Source organism: Mirounga angustirostris, unplaced genomic scaffold, assembly GCF_029215605.1.
Source record: "Mirounga angustirostris isolate CCGP_5_RB_7025 unplaced genomic scaffold, mMirAng1.0.hap1 SCAF_4, whole genome shotgun sequence".
Lineage (NCBI taxonomy): Eukaryota > Metazoa > Chordata > Mammalia > Carnivora > Phocidae > Mirounga > Mirounga angustirostris.
Genome location: NW_026991712.1, coordinates 132,446,416 through 132,469,579, shown reverse-complemented (window position 1 = coordinate 132,469,579; position 23,164 = coordinate 132,446,416). Strand labels below are relative to the sequence as shown.

Genomic DNA, 23,164 nt, shown 5'->3' with positions numbered 1-23,164 from the left:
AGGAATGGGTTTATAAGAGGCTCTGGGAGCTAATTTCAGAAATTTCTCACTGTAGGTGACATAAGAGATGCACTTTTGTTTGCACATGTTTATAATACACAACCAAATCTAAATATTTCTTTACTTCCTCCTCTAATTTTCACCTAGGTATTCTAATTTAGACTAAGTGAGGGCATTTCTCATTTCCTTTTGCCTAGTCTTTCTGCTCAGTTATTATTATAAGCAGAAACAACAAAAAGTTATTTTTCCGTCATTTGGCATTTTAGCCTAAATTATTATTATTATTTTTTAAACTCAGATGGCTTAATAGAGAGATTTTATTCACTATATACAGGATTCTCTAATGAAAGTAGGTTGGTCACTAGCTGGGTGACCCGACTGACACCAAAACCAAGGGCAGCTCAGGGACGCCCCCCCCCAAAAGGAATGTACTATTGATAAAACTTTTATGCTGAATTGTCATGCACAATATTGAAAAATCAGTTGGATCAATTCAGACAGACCCTAATACCTATTAAGGCAAAATTCCAGGTTCTATTAATATGAAAATTCAGTGTAAAAGTTTTATCTTTAGCACATTCTTTTTTTGTTGTTTTGGCTCAGTTTTTTGCTTGTGTTTGCTTTTAAAATATTTTATAAAGAATTGGGTACTCTTTCATAAATATTTTTAGAGAGATACTGGCTTGTACTAGGAATATCGATATAAATGTGACCTGCTTCTAGCCTTTAGGAGTTCAGAATATTCATACACAGATACTTTCAGTGGTATTGTTAAGTTCAATGACCCATGGGAGCGAAGAGATGGTGTGGAAAGTGTTAACTACCAAAATATTCAAAGAAGACTACAGAAGAGGGGCGCCTGGGTGGCTCAGTTGGTTAAACTTCTGCCTTTGGCTCAGGTCATGATCCCAGGGTCCTGGGATCGAGCCCTGCATTGGGCTCCCTGCTCAGTGGGGAGTCTGCTTTTCCCTCTCCCACTCCCCCTGCATGTGTTCCCTCTGCCTGCCACTCCCCCTGCTTGTTCAAGCCTTCTCTCTCTGATAAATAAATAAAATCTTAAAAAAAAAAAAAGACTACAGAAGAGGAGATAATAGAACTAGGAATTAAAATTTACCAGTTTGAAAGGGATAGAAGATAAGCTAAGAAAAGCAATTAACACGAAGTCGCAGAGATACATGGTCTTTTCAAGGAAAAGTGAGACGCTTGGTTGGGGTTAGGATGTGAAAACATCAAGTTTTTTAAGAACAGACCAATGTGTAATAAATTTGCAGAGGTGATGGGTATTAAGGAGGGCACGTGCTGTGATGAGCACTGGGTGTTATATGCACCTAATGAATCGTTGAACACTACATCAAAAACTAGTGATGTACTCTATGTTGGCTAATGGAACATAATTAAAACCAAAATAAAAGGACTTAAAAATAGTAGAGATCAAAATCGATTCAAATCATGTAGAGGTAGGTGTCATTTAAATCATGGAAAGTAGGATTAGAGACTGCAATTGGTCTCAGTGTAACATAGGGAGGAAGATTATGCTTATAAATACATGAGTTTTGGGTGAGGAGGCATAGTAGGAGAAAATCACTTGTGGCAGTTGGAAATTCAGGGCTGCAGTTGGTAAAAGCTCATGTAGTTTGTATTTAGTGTCAGCAAAGATGCCTGTTAGCTCAGTGTTTCTGAGAGACCATATAACATTTCTCTGTAAACTATATAATAAACATCACTTATTTGGTGTGAAATATATTCTAATGTCATAACTCTAACAAAATAAGTTAGCACTTACAATGCAACATGTATTTTCTTTCAGCATACAAGATTTATTACACAAGAGAGCACAACTAATAAAGGTGCTGTGTGTAATGGCCAGACCCTGAATCGTTTATGGGACTCGCATGGGTTTGGTCCCCTGTATCGCAGGCAACCTCAGACTAGGTCATCAGAGCATAGAAAGCACAGGTCATACTTTATTCCTAGACACTTCCAAATGCACAATGAAAGCCTGAAGAAAAACAACTCCTTCTGACGTGAGAGTCAGCTGCTATGCATCATCGCACATTTTTCTATTCTTGGTCCTTAGGAGGACACTACTGCTCTTTTCCCAGATGCTGGCACAGAAAAGAACCGGAAGACTTTCTTGGTTTTCCCTCCATTCTGTCATACTTCCATGGTCAGATTCTCCACTTGCTTGCTCCTTCCAGCAATTTTCTAAAGTCACACTATTTGATACAAGGTAAAAAACTACATTTATTTCAGTTATTGTTTCAGGCAATTTCCTTATATGATTTATTCCTGGCAGTAATGAACAGGTGTTATTATCTCTGTTTTTTCCATCTGGAAAAAAAAAAGAAATTTAGTAACCTGCCAAAGGTCACCTTCTAGTGAGTAAAAGAGGGATCTGGTGAAAATGTATGGAGCATGGATATAGCCTAGGAGCTGGTTTTGAACCAAGGATAAACAAAGCAACTGTAATTTGTCCATTGACCCTGAGACTAACCATCTCTTTTTCACCTTAAAAGGCTTCTTTATTCAGCATTAATAAGTCAAGTTTGTGTATTAGGAACTAGAGCCAACCTAGGTCCTAGATTTGAAGGCAGTTTGCTCTTGATGCCCACCCACAATTCTGTTTAGAAACTCTTACCCTAAGCCCTTGGTTTCTTTGCTTCCTGTTGCTCCTAGATTCCCCTGGGCCCACTTTGGTGTCAATTACAAACCAGTAAAGGAATCCTTACTAGGATAGAATCATGTTTACAGCCAATGATCAAATGTATGCACCTGTCACTTCTATGTAAAGAACATCTAATTAGTTTCCATTTATTCAATCAGTGAATATTAACTAAGTGCCTACTGTATTTCAAGGCTGGTGCTAGACACTGTGGAGGCACTGGTTAAAAAAAAAAAAAAAAAAAAAAAAAAAAAAGAACAGTTCTCGCTCCCAATGAGGACTTTAAGGAGCTTGAAGTACATGAAGAGAGATAAATAAACTAATTATTGAAATATGATGTGAGGAGTAGAACGTTGGGGTGAGAACAGAGTGCTGATGGAATAGATGGGAAGAATATAAAATCCAACCTTGGTTGGTCAGGAAAAATTCACCAGGGAAATAAAATCAAGGCTAAGTCCTTAAAGAGAGTAGAAGATAAGGCAGTGGGTGGAGGTTTTGAGGTGGGGACAACACTCAACAAAGTCCAAAATGCTGGAGAGGGGCCTGGTACATTTAGGAACTAAATAAATAATAGAATAGAGCTATAAGGGGCCCCAATTTTTAAAGATCATATATGTGGTGCTAGTAAGTTTGTACATTATTCTGGGAGAAATGAGAAATTCTTAAAACTTCTAATCAGAAAAGTGCCAAGATTATTTCTATGCTTTGGAAATATCTCTCTGGCTGCACCATGGGGAAATGATGTGAAGAAGAGGTGACTTTAGCTACACAGTGAATACATTTGGTGAGCGAAGCTGAGGGTTGGTGGGAGCAACAAGGCTGGGGGCAGCAAGAAAGATTAGAATAAGCCATAACATAAGGGCGGTTGAACTAATTTAGCTGCAATGAGGAAAGAGACAAATGGGCAGATTTGAGGACATTAAATAGAGGCAGAATTGGCTTATGTGACTATAATGACAGGAGGGGCAGGTCATCCAGGATGATTCCCAGGTTGGTGGCGAGGGTATGAGGAGCCCCAGGGAAGAAGCAGGCTTTGGGAAGCCGGTTATGAGTGAGGTTAAGTTGACTGTGATGTCCTGCCAGGTGTTGGCTATAGAGGTGGGAAGTCCAAATAGGAGAGAGACTTGGAAGTCCTTAGCATGTGGATGTCAATTTAAGCCACATAATCCACAACCAGTATGTTATGCAAAAGGGATCAGTTAAATTTCTGGAGAACATCAAAAGGAATAATTAGGTGAAGATCTTGCAAACGTGGATGTACTGGAGATTGCCTTTAGGTATCTTCAGTTCAATTTGAAGTTGGTCAACCCCCATCACCCAAAAAGCCTATTTAAATAGTTTAGTGACTCTCTATGTCCACTAAAGAAATCCATGATGTTTCTTTATTATTTTCCATGGTTAATTAAATATAAAATATGCAAATGAAGAACACTTTTAAAGACATAAAAGTTAATCATTGTTTATTATACTTATGCATCATATAAGACAATTGGCTAGTTTTGATTTCAAGTACAATTTCGCTTTTATATTATTAAAAATAATAATTTAGTTCTATAATTTCATTCCTATCAAAATTGGCTAAGAGTTAACCCTTATTCAAGGTACTGGCTTTTAACTTTGACATGAAAGTTGACATTTTGGAGCCAAACTCAAATTCTATAATGAAAAGACTCTGCAGTCTGGATTACAGATATCTATTTTGAAATACTATATATATCCCTCCTCCTTTAAAAAGAATAGGGGAGGATCTGGATGCATTTTAGCAAAAGGCTTCTTTAAAACACTTTGTGATATAGAAATAAAAATAGAAATCAGACCTCAGAAGGGGATAAAAAGGTAACACATCAAATATAAGAGTCAGTACCCAAACATCACACTTGAACTGGAACACCAGATTAGACAGGGCAAAAGTCAAATCACTGTAGAATTTCTCAGTACACTTAAACTCAAGTATAATCTGTAAGTAAGCCTTACTAAAATTATGGTGATGATTTATAAAAATGACCCTAATGATCCTAACTGAAAGGAAATATTAGTATTTTGCCATACTTTAAAAACATTTTACATTTTCATTCCCTGAATTTAGTAATATCATCTAAAGAAATTTCAAGCATTTTCTAACATCTGGTTATTATTTAGTTGTTTATTTGGCATTTTTTTAACAATCACCTAATAGGGTCTTTCACTGGGGTCTTTGGTTCATATTTCTCACTCAGGGGTCACATGATCATTTTAATCCACTAGTAATTACATTGAGACAATCCTTGAGTTAACAGGTTAATGAAAATATAAATATAAATAATTCAGTGTTTCCAGAAAGGGGCTGGTTATTTGCCAGGAAGGATAAAATTGGTCACCTCTAGTTTTATCAACAAACGTGATAGATACTTACGAGAACATAGGGTTATTAATTAAACGTGTACTTCATTGACTGTACATATAATAATGGCAGTACTCATGCATGAAGACTTCTCAAGTTCAGAAAACCTCCCCTCTTATTTGTAATGATTTTCTGTTTTATGATGGTTCTCTTCTTATAGTATTTGAATCTGACATTTGGCAGGAACTTTTTGTTTTCCTTTTGCCATTACATACTTAATGAAATAAATAACCTACTGATTTCATAACTTGACATTATTTAAACTCTTTTTCTTTTCTTTTTACCTAAAACCCTTTTTTGGTTTAAAGTGGAATTTAGAAATCAACATTCTTATGTCATTACATAAATCTATGATTACTATGGATGACCCCATTCATATGAAATTTCAACTACCTCTCATCATCACTGTAATAATATAAAATCTATTTGAAGCCTCATATTCTCTCCTGATAAGTGTAATTTATATATACAACAAATCACTGGATACTGCCATTTGGAGATCCTGCAGAAGTCTCAAACTCAGTATGTTTCAGACTAAGCCTTTCCCACACCCATTCCTCCTCATTTAATGTTACCAAGATCTCCTCATCACTCAAGCCAGAAATCACAAGATACCTAGAATTTTCCTTCTCTTCTCTCATAAAAAATCAGTCAGAAGTCATGGTGAATCTATTTCTGAAATATTGTTGGAATCTGCCCCATCTTCTCCACCCCTACCGGCATTGCTTAATTCAGAACCACTTGCCAGAATTGCCAAAATAGCCTCCTTCATATTATATCTGCTTCTAATATTAACCCACAAGTCCTTTCTTTATGGTGCTACCAGCATTACACTTTTAAATTGAAATTTAAAAACTTGAAAAAAGAAATATATAAATAAAAAATAAAGTGAAAATTTAGTCATGTCATTCCTGTTTAAACTCCCAAAGTCATTCCCTCTTTCTCAGTATAAAACCCAGATGATGATGATGATGATGATTCTTCTTCTTCTTCTTCTTCTTCTTCTTCTTCTTCTTCTTCTTCTTTTTCTTCTTCTTTTGGCTGGATACAGTATACTTTATTGATATACTTTATTGATGGTACATGACAAGGTAGGGCTCCCCAGCCCCTTCCTTTCTTCAGAGGGTCTGGGATGGAAACTGGAGGTCGGGAGATTCTCAGTGTATTGGAGGATGAGTTGGGGCAAGAAATCTCCAGTAGCTGAGGGCCTCTCTCTTCCTCTTGCTCTCACTGGTGCTCATGGTCTAGGGGGCTCTTACTCCTTGGAGGTCATGTGGACTGTAACGTCCACCACCTGGTTGCTGTAGCCCTCTTCATAGTCATACCAGGAAATGAGCTTGACAAAGTGGTCATTGAGAGCAATGCCAGCCCCAGCATTGAAGGTGGAAGAGCAGGTGTCACTGTTAAAGTCACTGTTAGAGAAAATCTGGTCTTCAGTATAGCTCAGGATGCCTTTGAGGGGGCCCTCTGATGCCTGCTCACCACCTTCTTGATGTCATTGTATTTGACCACTTTCTCCAGGCGGCAGGTCAGATTCATGACTGACACATTGGGATTAGGATCATGGAAGGCCAAGCCAGTGAGCTTCCCATTCAGCTCAGAGATTACCTTGCCTACAGCCTTGGCAGTGCCAGTAGAAGCAGGGATGATGTTCTGGGCAGCCTCTGGGCCATCACACCACAGCTTCTCAGAGGAGCCATCCAAGGTCTTCTGGGTGGCAGTGATGGCATGACCTGTGGCCATGAGTCCCTTCACAATGCCAAAGTTGTCATGGATGACCTTGACTAGAGGGGCCAGCAGTTGATGGTGCAGGAGGCATTGCTGGATATCTTGAAGGAGTTGTCATACTTCTCATGATTCACACCCACTACAAATATGGGGCATCAGCAGAAGGGGCAGAGGTGAGGACCCTCCTGGCCCCACTCTTCATGTGAGCCCCAGCCTTCTCTATGGTGGTGAAAGCCCCAATAGACTCTATAACATTCTCAGCACCAGAATCACCCCATTTGATTTTGGTTGGATCTTGCTCCTGGAAGATGGAGATGGGCTTTCTATTGATGACAAGTTTCCTGTTCTCACCCTTGACGGTGCTGTGGAATTTGGCGTGAGTGGAATCATACGGGAACATGTAGACCATGTAGTTAAGGTCAATGAAGGAGTCACTGATGGCGACAATATCCACTTTACCAGAGTTAAAAAGCAGTCCTGGTGACCAGATGCCCAATAAGGCCAAATCCGTTTCCTCCAACCTTTACCATCTGGTCTCCGGGATGCAGCTGGCACTGCACCAGAAGATGCGGTGTCTGTCAAATGGAGAGAAGCAGAGAGCCTAAACCCAGATTCTTTAGTATGATTTACAAGACTGATAGAGCTCCTATGTACAAAATGTTTTCCATAATGGAATTATGTCCATGAAAGTCTTTTACTCGCAACCTCCCTTATGATATCATAACCTCCATAACCCAGCAACCAGAAGAGGTCATATGACTAGTTCTCAGCAAAAGCACAAGTGAACTGTGCTACTTGCTGGTTCAGACCTTAAAGAGAAAATGCTGGACATAGCACCCCAGCCTTGACACATAGTTTAGACCCTTAACATGAAAGCAATCTGGCCCCTGAGCCACTGTGTGAAAAAGAGCTCCTAGTGGATCTGTAACACCCACCCTGGACTGTTATTAGAGGGAAAAATAAATCTTAGTTGTGTTTTGCTGTGTTTGAATACAAAAATGTGTATTAGATTTTGAGGCATATTTGTTACCATAGTTTAACCCCACCCCCATGCAATACCCCAGTATAAAATACCTTTTATAATTCAATCCCTAATTATATGTACAACTTCATCTTTACCGATTTCCAACCTCTCATATGTATCCTAAGTTTTACCCTTACCAAACTACTTAAAATTCCATAGATAAGTCATGCTCATTCTTGCTTTTATACCTTTGTTTTTACAGAGTCATACCCTTTCTTACCTTATCTTTTAAGATTGCAGCAGATATTGCTCCTCCAGAAAGTGTGTCGTTCTCTCTGGTATGGACTGAAGTGTGTTCCCCCTCCCCTAAATTCATAAGTTACAGCCCTAATCCTCAGTACCTCAGAATGTGACTGTGTTTGGAGATAGGGAGTTTACGGAAATAGAGTTAAATGAGGTCTTTAGGGTAAACCCAATCCGACTGGTGTACTTACGAGAAGAGGAGATTTGGGCGCACAGAGAGAAAACAGATACACTTACACCAAGAAAAGACCACGTGAGGACACAGCAAGAAGGAGGCTGCTGGCAAGCCAAGGAGAGAGGCCACAGGAAAAAGCAAACTTGCCAACGTGTTAATCTTGGAAGTCTCACCTCCAGAACTGTGAAAAAGTAAATTTCTGTTGTTTAAATCAACCATTCCACGGTATTTTGTTATGACAGCCCTAGTAAATTAGCAAACACTCCTTGAAGCAGGATGTTTGTTCCTCTGAAATTCGGGAACATTCTGAGATACCCCCTTTGAGCACTTATCATAGCTATTTTTCAATCACTGGTTTACTTGTCTGTCTCCCTAACTCTTCTGTGAATCTTTGAGGAAAGCAACTTTGCCTCATTGATCTGCTTCATTAACCCCTGACGATATGTTAGAATATTTGTGGGAAGTGAATAATCATTCTTTAGAATGGATTAACTTTTTCTCCACAACTTGCAGCTTACCAGTAAGTAAGTAAGTAAGTAAATAAGTAGTTATTGGGGTTTTCTCTTGCTGTATATCCTCCCAACATATCCGGCCAGGCTGCCAAACATGCAGCATTGATTTCGATACTGGATTTCCTTATTGGAGGCTCTGCCTGGCCATTTTTTTATATTATTGTGTGATTATCACTTTGCATATTTACTAAGGTCCAGAAGATGAAGATGAGTTTTAGAGCAAGAACAAGATCTTCTTTCGGTAAAGTTGGTGGCGTTGTTGTAGTAGACTGCTTTTGGTATTTTATCCACATTGCAATAGCTTCTTTTTTCCAAGAGCTACCCCTTTATACAGAGGTGGGCTTAATCCAGGCTGTGTACCACATTTGGTTGGACCAGAGTGGTCATCAGATCCAAGTCTGACAAATAAGATTGTATTTCACAAATTTTGAATTGAGAGTGAGATAAGGTATTTGGTCTTTTTTGAGTGGTTGAAACCAAGGAGATATAAATTCCAGAAGAGTTTATTGTGAGATAGTCATGTGCACTGAGAAACAGACATTTGGCAAAGAATGAGACATATCCCAAATACAGAAGTTGTGTAGAGAAAAATAAAGACTAAAACATGCTTACAAATATAGATAGAGAGATCAGTAGAGAGAGAGAGAGGGTTACGGGGAAAGCAGGTGTAATGCCAATTAATTTTGTTTCCTCATTTCAGTTCCTTGTGAGGTCCTGATAACGTTCCTTGCTCTTGGATTCCATGAGGTTTTATAACAAATTCCATTTTGGCTTAAGCTAGTTTAAGATTGATTTCTGTTACTTGCAACAAAAGGGAACCTTGCTTGAATCAATTGGATAGTATGATTAACATTTGTAATTTTTGATCACCCAATTCATTCTTCTGAATTCTGGTAATAACACTTCAATCATCCTATCTGGAGTAACTTCCAGACCTTTCTGCAGGTCTGTAAGGTTCATTAGGGCCAACCCCAGGCCATAGTAATTAGTTCAAGAAGGGAAATGTGATCCAAACACCGGGCGAATATCTCCATCACCAATATTTGCTAGAACTATTAAGAAGCTGTGAGAAGTTGAAAAAAAAAATTTTTTTTCTACTGGAGTTGCCTAACTAGTTAAGATGGCAGCCTGGAGCTTTTACTGGTCATCTTGCCACCATGAAAAGAGAACACTCCAGTGAATAAAACCAATGCAGAAGAAGGCAAAGCAAAAAATCCAGAAAAACCCAGATTGTCCATATGTCATCTGAGCACCAAGATCCCAGACCCTTCAGTTATTTCAGCAATAAATGTCCTTTTCTAAAACCAGTCTGAGGTGCTTTTTGTTGTTGTTATTTACAACCAAAACATCCAGATAAGTCTGGCTATAATTTCTCTACATATCTTTGAGTTGGTCAACTTTTATTGTGTATTCCAAGTCTTATTATATAGACCAAATGCCTAACACTGTATCTGAAATACAGCAGATGCTCAAAAAAGTATCTGCTGGTACTGAATGAAGAAGACAAATGCTACCTAGTGTGTCATTTTTGGATATGTTTTTTACAGTCTTACCTTTTCATTTGAATATTCTGTCAAGTCAGTGCTCTATCATCAGTGGATTTTAGTCAGAGAGATTAAATAAAAAGGCTTATTATTTAAATCCTTGCTATTTCTTGCCATCACAGCCAACATTTGTTCTCCAAATGCCAAATCCTAAGTGGTTTTTCCTTCTCCTCACTACCACCATCTTCATGAGAACTCCCCATCTGAACCAGTCTAGTAGCCTCTTGATTCATCCCTGTGTCTCTAGGCTCTTTTTTAAAAATTATTTATTTATTTATTTGAGAGAGAGAGAGAAAGGGAGCACAGCAGGGGAGAGGGGCAGAGGGAGAGGGAGAAGCAGGCTTCCCGCTGAGCAGGGTGTCTGACATGGGGCTCCATCCCAGGACCCTGGGATCATGACCTGAGTTGAAGGCAGGCTTAACCGACTGAGCCACCCAGGCAAACCTAGACTCTTTTTTTCTCCAATCCACTGAACACAATGTAATGTGTTCAAACCAGTCATGGTTTCTGGCTGTGGTTGTTATACAAATTACAGATAATATATATAAGGGAACTAACACTGTGCATGGCATATCGATTAATATTAAAATCTCTACCACTATGAAGATAGTACTAGAATATTAACAAGTACTGATTTTTTAGTACTAACTATATACCTGGTGCTTTATCTAATTTATACTTTACATTAACTCTTTGAGGTACTTTTGCAGGTGAAAACCCCCAAACTCAGAGAGCTTAAATGACACATAGTTCGCTATTGGCTGATATTATATTCAAACCCAGGAAGCCTGACTTCAAAGTCTTTGCTTAATTTCCTTGTTATTTCTTGTATCTCTCTATGACACAATTTTTATGTTTTCTGAGCTGAAAAACAAATCAAACATGGCCCCTTCTAACTTGGAGAGACTGATAACAATGAAACACAAAAGCTGATTTTTGAAAATGCACCCCGACACCCTGCTGCAGATCCTTCATTTAATGTTGTCCTTACAGCTTTGCAATTTTGTGAAAAGCAGCACATGAGAGATTTTGCTCTTGGCGTGGGATGTGGCCTTTACTACAAAATGCCTGATCTCTCATTCAGACTGCATCTCTGCCCACCAGGTGTGTGCCCGTGCATACGAAAACCAGAGAGAGTGACTCTAATAGATGAAATTGGGATGCTTTCCAAGGACTCGGAGTCATGGGACAACTGATCTTATACAACCTAATCTGACTTGATTTAGCATAAAAGTGTTGTTTTTTTAGAAAGCGTTGACACTCTCATCTACTGATGAGACTGAGCAGGTCTAGGTCTGTATTGTTACCTTTTGCTTCATGTTAAATTAAAAAGAGAAGGTAGCGGGAGGGGAAGAATGAAGCGGGGGAATCGGAGGGGTAGACGAACCATGAGAGACGATGGACTCTGAAAAACAAACTGAGGGTTCTAGAGGGGAGGGGGGTGGAGGGAGAGGTTAGCTTGGTGATGGGTATTAAAGAGGGCACATTCTGCATGGAGCACTGGGTGTTATGCACAAACAATGAATCATGGAACACTTCATCTAAAACTAATGATGTAATGTATGGGGATTAACATAAGAATAAAATAAATTAAAAAAAGAGACATCACAAAGCAGCAGTTCCTTCTTCACAGAAACTATCTTTATCTTTTAAAGTACTTGACTTGGGGCGCCTGGGTGGCTCAGATGGTTAAGCGTCTGCCTTCGGCTCAGGTCATGATCCCGGGGTCCTGGGATCGAGTCCCACATCGGGCTCCCGGCTCAGCGGGGAGCCTGCTTCTCCCTCTGACCCTCTCCCCTCTCATGCTGTTTCTCTCTCGCTGGCTCTCTGAAAAATAAATAAAATCTTTAAAAAATAAAAAAAAAAATAAAGTACTTGACTTATGGAAGTACATGAAAAAACCCTGTAATGACTTTTTGAAGATCCCATGTCATGTGTACGGTCTCGGGGCATTCGCGGAGATCTGGCCAGCACAGCCTGGGCACCTGGGTCTCTGCTTTCGTTTTCCTGTGTGAAGTTCCTACTTCCACTAGGACTGAGGCCCAGACCTGAGGCCCAGCGCCCTTGGCTGGGGTCCTGACTGTTTTTGCTCCAGGAATCAGGTATGCGTGGTCACAGGTCTTATGTTTCAGGTCCTGCTACATTTTACTTTCATCCATTGATTTGCCCCTGTATGTCCTTGAGACGTTTTCATTCCAAGTGTAACGACATAAGAAGGGTTCAGTGACCAGAAATAGCATGATAAATTAGAAAAGGAATAAACTCCCGGGTCCCAGACCTGGGTTTGCTTCCTTGCCTCGGTAGTATGTTCTTGGGCAAGTCGGTTATCTGCCATATGACTTAGTTTCCTCACTGGTAAAAATGATGATAAGAATTGTGACTCTCAAGGCCATTGTTAGAATGGCACATGATATCATCTGTCGATATATCTAGCACCATGTTTAAGCTAAAGTAGATGCTTGACAAATTTATTTTCTCTCGCCTTCTGAAAGTAAAGGGGAACATCATATGCTTAGAAAAATAACTCAACTTGTGCATTAGACAATACACAAACAGAGTCTCTCACACGGCTGGAGACAGGATTGTTGAGTTTCAGGTTGCATTGCTGAGACTCATTAAAGCTGATGGGGTCGTGAATTGCTTACATCAATGTTGAGTCCGGGCAACTAAAAGAAGCAGCATGGTATCATTTAGAAACAGTTACACTGCATACACTTGTGTTTATTTATCTGTGTATACATGTTCTAAAAATTTATATTTATACATGCTATGGCTTGTTTTGTTTTGCTAGGATGGGTGATTGTGCTTGAGAATCCTAAGAAACAAAATGTTTTTAAAAATATTTCATAGTCATCAAAACATACTGTAAGTGCCAGAGGACACAACTGTGGATTTCATCAGGGCTCTGGACATAGTGAGTGTAATGGAATAGTAGGATTTTCCTGTAATGCCTGAGATAGGGCCTGGGCCATGCTTTACTGCCTGGGGGGCCAGTAATGACTGTTAGGCAAAACCAACACTCCCTGCAAAATTGAACATGGAGCTTTATATGTTACCATTAATTTGAAAATAGCTGCATACTAATTTACACTCATTTTTGTGATATTTAAAGAAAGTGGAGGGACACGATCTAATCACCAAGAATGGAAACTGGTACAACTTCATATGCAATAGTTTAGCTAGTGTATCTGATTATTTTTTTTATGTACTTCATTCCTGAATGGGATATTTTTTAATTATACAGAAACAGATAAGCATGTTTTACTGAAGCAGACCTTGTATGAACTGAGAAAGAAAAATGATCAGAGGCACTTAATCTGAATTGTGAGTGATTTCTCAAGTCAGTCTACATTCTTGGCTTAATTAAGATTATGAATTTTGGTTCAAATGTCTGAAAATTAAGATGAATATTCTGATCTTGGTCAAATTGGGATCTATTGAATGGGATTTGTGAAATCTTTGTTATATTTACTGCATTTTCAGGATGGTATTGCAACTATAAGTATATTAAGAATCTAAATTTCATTTCCATTTTCTTATCAGTCTGAAACATGTGCCTCAGAGTAAATTATCCAGTCTTGAGTAAACATGCCAGAAAAAGATCCTTGTAAAGTGAAGACGTTTCCTGCAGAAACTTTTGTCCTCGGTCTCTGTGCCCCAAACATGGAGACAGGGAGATAATGAAGAGACAGTGTAGGTGAGGTGTAAGCTCACATTTGATATCAGTTCAAATGTTAGTACTAACATATTTTAGTACTAGGGGACATCTTCAGTGCAGGTACTCCCGACTCTCTGGCATTCTTTGCTATAATTTGGCTTCATCATTAAATGCTCTTAACCAGGTAAGAGTCAGGTGTCTATGCTGCTCCTGACAACCCTACTCTTGCTGTGGATGGTTCTCCTTCCCAAAGGTTTCCTCTAGCTAGAGATCACAAAAGATAAGCAAGGATGTTTAGAGCATGTTTCTCAAAGGCTCTGCTAGTACTGAAATACTGTCTTAAAGTTAAATATTGGAATAGATTCAAATCTAGTTTGAATCTGCACCTTATCCGCGGAGCTCCTCCATTGTCTCTTCAGGTGTGGGGTATAGGGGTCAAGAGAACATTTTTTAGTGATGGGAGTGAGTTACACACACACACACACATACACACACACACACGCCTACAGATAAAGATACAAAATGTCTGTTTCTTACAAAACACTTGGAACAGTTTAAGTCCCTAGGGTTGAGACCTCTTCACTTAAAAAGTTTGGCATTTCATAATTTTCCATGTACAAAATGCAGTTCCACATTCTCCCTATGCCCCAAATTGCTTTCTGATGTTGAATGATATGAATAGTCAAGCAACATTAAATTAGCCACACATTTCTAAGTTGTCCAAAGGGATTGAGCACCTCCTTTTAAAGTGTTCCACAGCACCAGAAAGTACTTGAGACATTGATGAGAAGGGAGGAATATTCCAGACAAGGAATGGCAAGTTTAAAATTGGAGTCAAGAAATGTAAAGTAAAGTAAAGTAGTTGAGAAGAATACAGTTCAAGAGAAAGGAATGATGAAGTTAGACAAATGGTAAAGGTCATGATGGATTTTGTAAGCCTTGTGAAAGAGTTTGGAAAACAACGATATGCACCATTAACTGAAAAGAGAAGAATGTCAAGGACATTTATACTAAGACTTAGCTTGAGTTGTGTGGTCATTGATGCATTCCAATCTGGGCTGCTCATTTGTTGATCAGGTAGTCATCTGTTGAAAGAAACTGGTGGGAAGTCTAGTGAAGATAGGGATACTCCAGAGCAGGTTCAATAGAACCTTCTGTACTATCAGGTAACCACTAGTCACTAGCTGAGAAATTGAAATAAGGCTCATGCAATGAGGATGGTATTTGCCTTGAGGGAAGTGGGTAATGAAAGAAAAATAGGGATAAGTTTGTGGGGGATTAAATGCTGGGAAATATGGGCAGAACTCTAAAATTTTTCCGCAAATCCAGAGCAATATTAAGAACTCGGCCAACTTCAGTGACCTTAGGACACACCAAATCTAAAGAGTAAATGTGTCAAAGTGCAGAGGCATATTCCAGAACAATTTGGCAAGAGTTAAGGAGCAGGTCAGGATTGTAGGAGAGTCAGAAAAATTCTTCTGGACCTGATTCATTAAAGTAACATTGTTTTAGAAACACAAGGTGTGGTCTCCACTAGTTGATCTTTATTCTTCTTCTAAAAAAGAAAAAAAAAAAAAACTGAAATAAATACCCTGTAGCCAATGGAGGGATTATTAACCAAGAAGAAATCAAAACGAAAGACTCCTTAAGGGTCTTTCTTCTTGTGCATCTAGAACTGTTGGCTGTCCACTGGTAAATATTTTCCATCCAAAAACAGACACCATTTATAAATGAGTATTAGTTCAAAACTGTGAAGGATTACTTATAAATAAATACTGGTCTCTTTGCCTGCAGACCTCGCCTCTAAATTTATTCAGGCAACTGATGAGGAAGAACAGAGGCAACTTGTGGACTAGTTTCTTCACCTCACTGAGTCCTAAGTTCCTCATAAGTAAACTCAGGGAGTGGGTTTGTCCATCTTCTGGGGCGGGGGGGTGCGGAGGAGCATGCTCCACGAGCAATCTGCTACTTTCAGACAAAATCAGACTAAAAATACATAAGAAAGTCAAACATGCAAGAGATGGATATTAGAGTGGAATTCTGTTCCACAGAGAGAAACTGATATAAATTTCATAATTATGCCTAACTTTTAGGCATAATACTTGATAATAAATTCTAGCATTTCATGCTGTTCTTTAAATTTATTCTTTTCTTTTATAAAGACACTATTAATCAATTTAATTTTAACATGCCCAAAACAACTAAATGTTAACCATCCATTATATGCTTAATTGTTTTCACCTTTGCCTTAATTGTATTCTCACCCTGACCTTTTCTTTCCCAGTTTATGCATATTTATATTTTCATTTTCCACTCATTTTTTTAAATAATAAGAGGAAATCGCAATAAAATAGTCAAATAATTTTGCAACACCACTGCTCAAGACAAATTCAAAGATACTGCATAACCTATAGGAAGAGATAATAAGAAATTTGTTTTGTTAGCTGATTCAAAACTCCAAATTTGGCACAGGAAAGGTCATGTGAAGATGTCAGTACATAATCCGCAAAAGCACAGATGTAGAAAAGACAAATGTATCAAAGCCAAGAGTAACCTCTTCTGTTCCCTCTGTTTCACTGTTTTTACCTTTTAGTTTAGATTCCTAGGACGTTTCTATGTGATAGAGAATCACATCAGTGTACCTCAAGCAAGGAAATGTAAAGAAGAGGTGTAGATTGATTGGAAAGCCCTGGTAAAGAAAAGGGACAGAATACTGATATTTACTGAGCGCCACCTAGGTGCTTAAAGATGCACTGAATTATCTCACTTCCTCTTCACAACAACCCCTTCGTTCCATCACACCTTCACTCATTTCTTTGGCACCTGCAATGTACTAGGCTCTGTGCTTGGTAAAGACAAGGATGGACAAGATCAAGCCAGTCTCTGCTCTTGTTCAAGTACAGGAAAGAAAGAAGTAAACAAAAAAGGGAAAACAATTATAAATTAGGGTAGGCACTACGAAGGAAACAAATGAGCTAAGGTAGCAAATAATAAGAGGAAACAACCAGAGATAGGAAGCTTAAGAAAGACTGCTTTGAGAAAGTATTTAAGCCATTAAGCAAAAGAAGAAACGGAGCAAAAATGCAGGAAATAGGGGAAAAAAGTGGGATAGCATGTGCAAAAGTCCTCGGGTGAGTAATATCCCTATGTCTACCGAGTAATGAATGGGCTGGAAAAAGAAGAGGAAAAATCATTAAGAGGCTATCAGTGATGGTCTAGCTGAGAGACGAGTTTTGCATGAATTAGGAGTATTCGAGATGAAGAGTAGTGAACAGTATAGAGATATATTTGGGAGGTAGAGATATATTTTGTGGTAGTACTAGCCACATGTACTTATTAATATGCCCCACATTAACAGATGAGAAATAGCCTGAAAAATTAGGAAAGTAACTAAGGATCTTACAGGAAATAACTTCAGGATGGGGATATGAACCCTGCCTTCCTAAAAGACCTTTACATGCATCACACTTCCTAGCTTTATTAATTCAAGGTCAATGTAGGTTTTACAGAATCTTAAAAGTAGAAGCTTTTACCAGTCTAATGATTTTGAATTAGAATGTGCTTTTTTTTTTAAAGATTCATTTATTTATTTTGAGAGAGCGAGAATGAGAGAGAGAGAGAGAGAGTACATGAGTGGGGGAGGGTCAGAGGGAGAAGCAGGCTCCCCGCTGAGCAGGGAGCCCGATGCGGGACTCGATCCCGGGACTCCGGGATCATGACCTGAGTCGAAGGCAGCCGCTTAACCAACTGAGCCACCCAGGCACCCGAATTAGAATGTGCTTTAATCGGGGAGCCTGGGTGGCTCAGTTGGTCAAGCATGGGACTCTTGGTTTCTGCTCGGGTCATGATCTCAGGATCGTGAGATCAAGCCCCATGCTGGGCTGGAGTCTGCTCAAGATTCTCCCTTTCCCTCCCTCTCTGTCTCCCCTGCCCCAACCCATGCTCTCTCTTTTTCTAAAACAGATAAATAAATAAAAATTTTAAAAAAGAATATGCTGGACATAACTAATAACCTGGAGAGTGTACAGATCAGTTCACAGATCCATAGCTTCATTTCATCTGAAAAGGGCACCAAATTCTACAAGCACTCCAGATACATCTGTTCTACACAAAATACTAAAACACTCTTGCATTTCTTCCAGAGATGTGCTGTGTTAACACCATGCATATGAAAAATTTTCCACTTACTAAAGCAACAACGTCTAGCAATTGTGAACCATACGCTGTTAAATCTAAACTGGGTAATTTCCATGACCAACCTGTTTTTTTCAGCTTTGCTAAAAATATGCCTGTATCTCCTCATATTTAAAATGGTGCCAGTTGCTGAAAATCTCCCACCGCGCAAGTAAGTCAACACATGAAAAAGGCTTAAAATAAGCAGGGCTTGGAATCAAACAAAGAGCTGAAAGGGACCTTGCTTTCTAAACTCAGTACTTCTGCAGTTAATTTCTTCATTTTTATTCTATCTTTTCTGTTGAGATGCTGGGGTACATATTAGTGCTGTTCACTAGTACTCCCACTTCTTTTTCTAGGCACGTAGTAGGATTATCTTCCTCACTCTCTTTGACTGGCACAGCCTGCTTTTTGCTCTAGAAGTATGTGGGTGCTGCTCTATGCTCTGCCACTCTCCCTTCCACCACTGCGGGGTCCAGCGATGTTGGAAACCTCAGTTAGCCTGAGTCTCTGATGAGGATGACCTGCAACCAAGTCTCCACACCCAACTCTCAACAGGCAAGCTAAGTGAAGGCAAAAGAACTTTTGTTGTTTTAAGAAACTAAGATTTGGGGTTTTATTGTTGTTGAGGCTGCCACTACTGTATAACGTTGTTTTCTTGCCTTGTAAAGTTTCCTTCACATTCTTTAGGTGAAGGGAAATACAAATTTCCAAATTAGGGAAGTATGACAGACAGTATAGTTGACAGAAGGTCAGGAGGTCTGCATTCGAATGGACCTGTTTTTCATCATTCTCTGCACTTTGCCTGCTCTCTGATCCCTCTTTTTCTCAGCTGTAAAAAAGAGACGATAGCGTAAGTGTGCTCGACAGTTTGCCAAGTGCCAAGCAGGACGCCAAACCATAGATGATGTTCAATGACAATAGGCATTTTTGAGAAGGGTAATAACAAATAGACTAAAAATCTAGAAGAATATATCCATGCAGGAAGGACTGAATCTGAAGAATCTGCAGAAATGGGGGGATAAAACCTGCCATTTAACCCCTCACTTCTCCTTGTCTCCCTGCAGACTCCCCCCTAGTCACGAGCACACCTCTCTGTCTCTTTCTGTGTGCCTGATGCTCTCTGCCCTCCTCCCACTCCCCTGTCACAAACTGCTCTCATTAAATCATTCATTAAAATAGCTGTGTTTTTGTAAGAATTAACTTACGTTAGAAGACTAAAGCTCCAACGTGGTATTTTGAGCCTTTGGGTGGAGAAGGGCAAGGGGATACCTTTCACCTGAACCCAGGATGGCAGAGAGGATGCCTCTAGCTTGTTAGGTCTGCTAAGCCAGACAGGTCTCCTGGCTAGTCTTTAGAGAGGACTTTGATGAAGCTCTCCGGAGTGTGTGGGGTTGTGGGGGGGCGGGGTCGGTACCATGATAGTTCAGCGGGGTGTTCCCTGGGCTCAGGACTGGCCATGCTAGAGTGGGGTGTCTGCATGACTCTTAAAAATGTATAGGCACTTTCTGTACTGTCTTCATATCAAGCCTTACAGCGATCCTGCAAAAGGGCGTTAAGATCTTTGGTGCAGATGATGAACTGTAGCTTTAAGCTTTTAAGTCATTTACCAAGTTCACATAGATGGGAGGTGGAAGAGCATGTATCCCAAACCAGCACTTCTGATTTCCAGGCTACCACCCTCTTTCCCTTCACCAGCGCAGGACCTTCTACCTCTAGGGAAGGAAATTCAATACTGTCTCTTGACTTTAACAGCATATGCTATCACAGAATGAAGATGAAATTATGTTTTCTACATTTATAAAATATAAAATATAAAAAGAATTATAAAATATTATAAATAAATTTATAAATAAATTTATAAATAAAATTATAAAATAAAATTATAAAATTATAAATAAAATTATAAAATATAAAAAGAGAAGGAAAAAAGAACAAGGTTTAAAAAAAACTACAAATATATCATTGAAAATGAAATTGAGGTGAGGTATCCTGCACAGCCATGTGTTTTGGTAAAAAAAAGACCCACAGCTTCAGAGCATTTTCACCTTCTCCTACATGAAGAGAGAAGGAAATGGGGAAGAGTGCTACATTTTTAAATCCCATCATTTCTCTAAGGAACTATGATTGCTTTCTTGTAGCTAACATAATTTCTAACATTTTGTCTATTTGCAGACCATCTTAAACACTGGAAACATCTTGAAGGTTACAGTGAAAACACAAGATCTGTAGCCAAGGAAACCTGGGTTTGAATAGGAATTCAAGCATCTAAGTTATAGACCTTGGGAAAGTGAGTTAATCAAGCCCTACTCTAGAGATGGGCCTCAAGTTTCTCACCTCTAAAATAAGAAGTTTACAGTAATAATCTTGTGGGATGGTGGTGAGTGTTATATGGGATAGTGAATAAAACACTTATATATTATAAATTTTAAAAATGTTACTTCTTTCCTTTTGCATTATATAGATTCACATCATTCTCTAACTCCAATTCCCAAGTAACACACAATCAAGTGGATTTCAATAATTTAATAAATATTTGAAGAAAAAAAGAAAGAAAGAAAGAAAGAAAGAAAGAAAGAAAGAAAGAAAGAAAGAAAGAAAGAAAGAAAGAAAGAAGTAAAGAGGAAGGAGGGAGGGAAGGAAGGAAGGAAGGAAGGAAGGAAGGAAGGAAGGAAGGAAGGAAGGAAGGAAGAGACAGGCAGAGGGAAGAAGGGAGGAAGGAAGAGGAAGAAAAATCTTTATTAAGAACAGTTCTAAAATGTGGTGGAGACATTTTCCTTCTCTGAACGATCTGATATTGTTCTATCAGCAGAGATTGGAAGCACTTGTAGTTATCCTGACCTTGTCCTCTTTCCCCAGAAGTGACATAGAGATATAAAAACTTCTTGTAACACTTCTGATAATATCATGAGAAATTGGGGCGCCTGGGTGGCTCACTCAGGCATCTGCATTTGGCTCAGGTCATGATCTCGGGGTCCTGGGATGGAGCCCCATGTAGGGCTCACTGCTCAGCGGGGAGCCTGCTTCTCCCTCTCCCTCTGCCCCTCCCCCCCACTCGTGCTCACGTTCTGTCTCTTTCTCTCTCAAATAAATAAAATCTTTAAAATAATATCATGAAAAATTGGTCATTGGTTCACGAAGCAGAACCTCCTGCTTGAAAGACTTGTAGTTCTGTTTGCTTTTATCATGCATTCATCACTGGAATTGTTACAGAAATATACTTTAGGGCCACTGATCTCCTTTCTACACACAATTATACATTTATTTTTCAGACAAATAATCAGCTATCTAATGTAAACCTAAGAGACAGAGGAATTTCCCAATGCCCAGTCTAAGATTGGTCTTAACTAAACTTTTCCTGTTTATGCCACCTCCAGTTTCTGTTTCCATCCTTGCCTAAGAGGAGAACATCTACAGGTTTGGATCGCCATCTCCACCCTAAAGAAAGGCTAGTTTCTTTTATTGTTTCAGAGTCTGAAATGTGAAGTGTGAGATTATTAAGTACGTGGTGGGTGTTGTCAAATGGATCATATCAATGCAGTTTCTCTATTTCCTACCACCATTAGTGTATAGACAGATACCCTGGGTAATTATAGGCATTTATAATTAGGTTTTGATGGGGAACTGTTTCAAGAAAATGATTTATTCAGCTGTGAACCAGATTAGTAACAGCCGGTTGTTGGCAAGATCTCCCACTCTAACTGAAAACACAGCAAGAAGTGTTGATACAAAGAGAACTTCAGAACTATGCTGAAAGTTTCATTATTTTGCCAAAAACAATTGCATCACTTCCTTGGAACGTAAGTACATGCCTTGTGAACCATTATTTAGCTTTTTTAAAAGTACGGGGGGTGGTTTGTAAATATAGGGATGAAATAAAAAAGAACAGCCAATGGAATTTATTGGCACAACCTTTAAGTCAGGATTGGATTAACAATATGTGCATCAGAAACAAAGGCCAAACAGTGTCAATGTGATCATGGATAGCCTTTAGAGGCCTCCAAAGTTCCATCATGAACTGGTGTCAACAGTTGGACCTTGACATTAAAAGAGTAGGAGAAGCAGTTGACCCTTAACCCAAGATGAGACTTTAATTAGCTGATAAAGGAGAGGTATAATTGCCTGTTATGCTCTTTTGAAGGCAAATCTACGTACAAGCACAAAATTGTAATTAAAAATCTCCAAATAAGCTAATCTAGCTCAAGAAGGCAATAGCTAGACTACTATTACCCTCAGTATTCACTAATAGCATCATATACCTATTTAAATGCCTCTTTCAAATGACTTTGTACATCCTTAATTATCCTCTTTTTTAATTTTTTCTTCAGAGATTTTATTTATTTATTTATTTTGAGAGAGATTTCACGTGCAAGCAGGGGGGAAGGGCAGAGGCAGAGAGAGACTCTCAAGCGGACTCCACTCTGAGTGTGGAACCTGATACTGGGCGAATTTCATGACCTTGAGATCACGACCTGAGCCAAAATCAAGAGTTGTACGCTCAACCAACTGAGCCACCCAGGTGGCCCTTAATTACCCTCTTTCAAGTGGGTAGCATCTAGCTTCTCTTAAAACTTCAACCTCTAGGTGAGTATATTGCTTTTATTTGGAAACTACCAGGGAAAAAATCTGACTGTTCAAAGCAATGAAATCAACTTGAGTTGATAACTTTACAGTTAGTCCTACAACTTCCCACTCTTTCCAACATAAATAGAGCAATTTGACTTTAGTCTAATTTGATCATTTATAATCTGATACAAACAACACAAATATCTTTCCTAACACTTGTTTATGAGCTTTGTATTGTTTATTTACTGGAAAAACTTGCAGATATTTCAGTGTCAGACATATGATCACTTTTGATTTATCTTTCCTAATTGGAGCCAGGGCTAGCATGCACATTGAGATTTTTATTCAATCCCTAAACCCATTAAATCCAGAAGCAGCACCATTTTAGGTCTTATTATTTTGGAGTGTACATGTGGCTTCCTCCCTAAATCAACCAACACATCTGTTAAGGGTTGAATTGTCTCCTTCACCCCTAATCAAATTCATATGTTGAAGTCCT

At 39.0% G+C, this 23,164-nt stretch overlaps 1 protein-coding gene, 1 long non-coding RNA gene and 1 pseudogene across 8 annotated transcripts in view; 1 reads left to right on the top strand and 2 right to left on the bottom strand.

Moving 5' to 3' along the window:
• The window catches only part of PTGER3 (prostaglandin E receptor 3), a 193,257-nt gene that overhangs the window by 75,216 nt on the left and 94,877 nt on the right, over positions 1-23,164 (bottom strand). The window contains exon 4 of one of the 3 annotated variants that reach the window (XM_064588980.1): positions 14,993-15,011. The exons of the other annotated variants lie outside the window; for them this stretch is intronic. Coding sequence (XP_064445050.1) covers positions 15,008-15,011 — 4 coding nt within the window. The 3' untranslated portion in view covers positions 14,993-15,007. Of the gene's footprint in view, positions 1-14,992; positions 15,012-23,164 lie in introns of those variants that run through there. 3 annotated transcript variants of the gene reach the window in all.
• LOC129046456 (uncharacterized) overlaps positions 1-23,164 on the top strand; it is an 81,615-nt gene that overhangs the window by 46,305 nt on the left and 12,146 nt on the right. For 2 of the 5 annotated variants that reach the window (XR_010410900.1, XR_010410903.1), the window contains exon 2: positions 20,275-22,683. The exons of 1 other annotated variant lie outside the window; for it this stretch is intronic. This is a non-coding gene — a long non-coding RNA (uncharacterized LOC129046456). The remainder of the gene's footprint in view (positions 1-20,274; positions 22,684-23,164) is intronic. 2 more of the 5 variants (XR_010410901.1, XR_010410904.1) reach the window with 2 other exon arrangements.
• On the bottom strand, positions 3,931-9,799 carry LOC135364164 (glyceraldehyde-3-phosphate dehydrogenase-like; annotated as a pseudogene).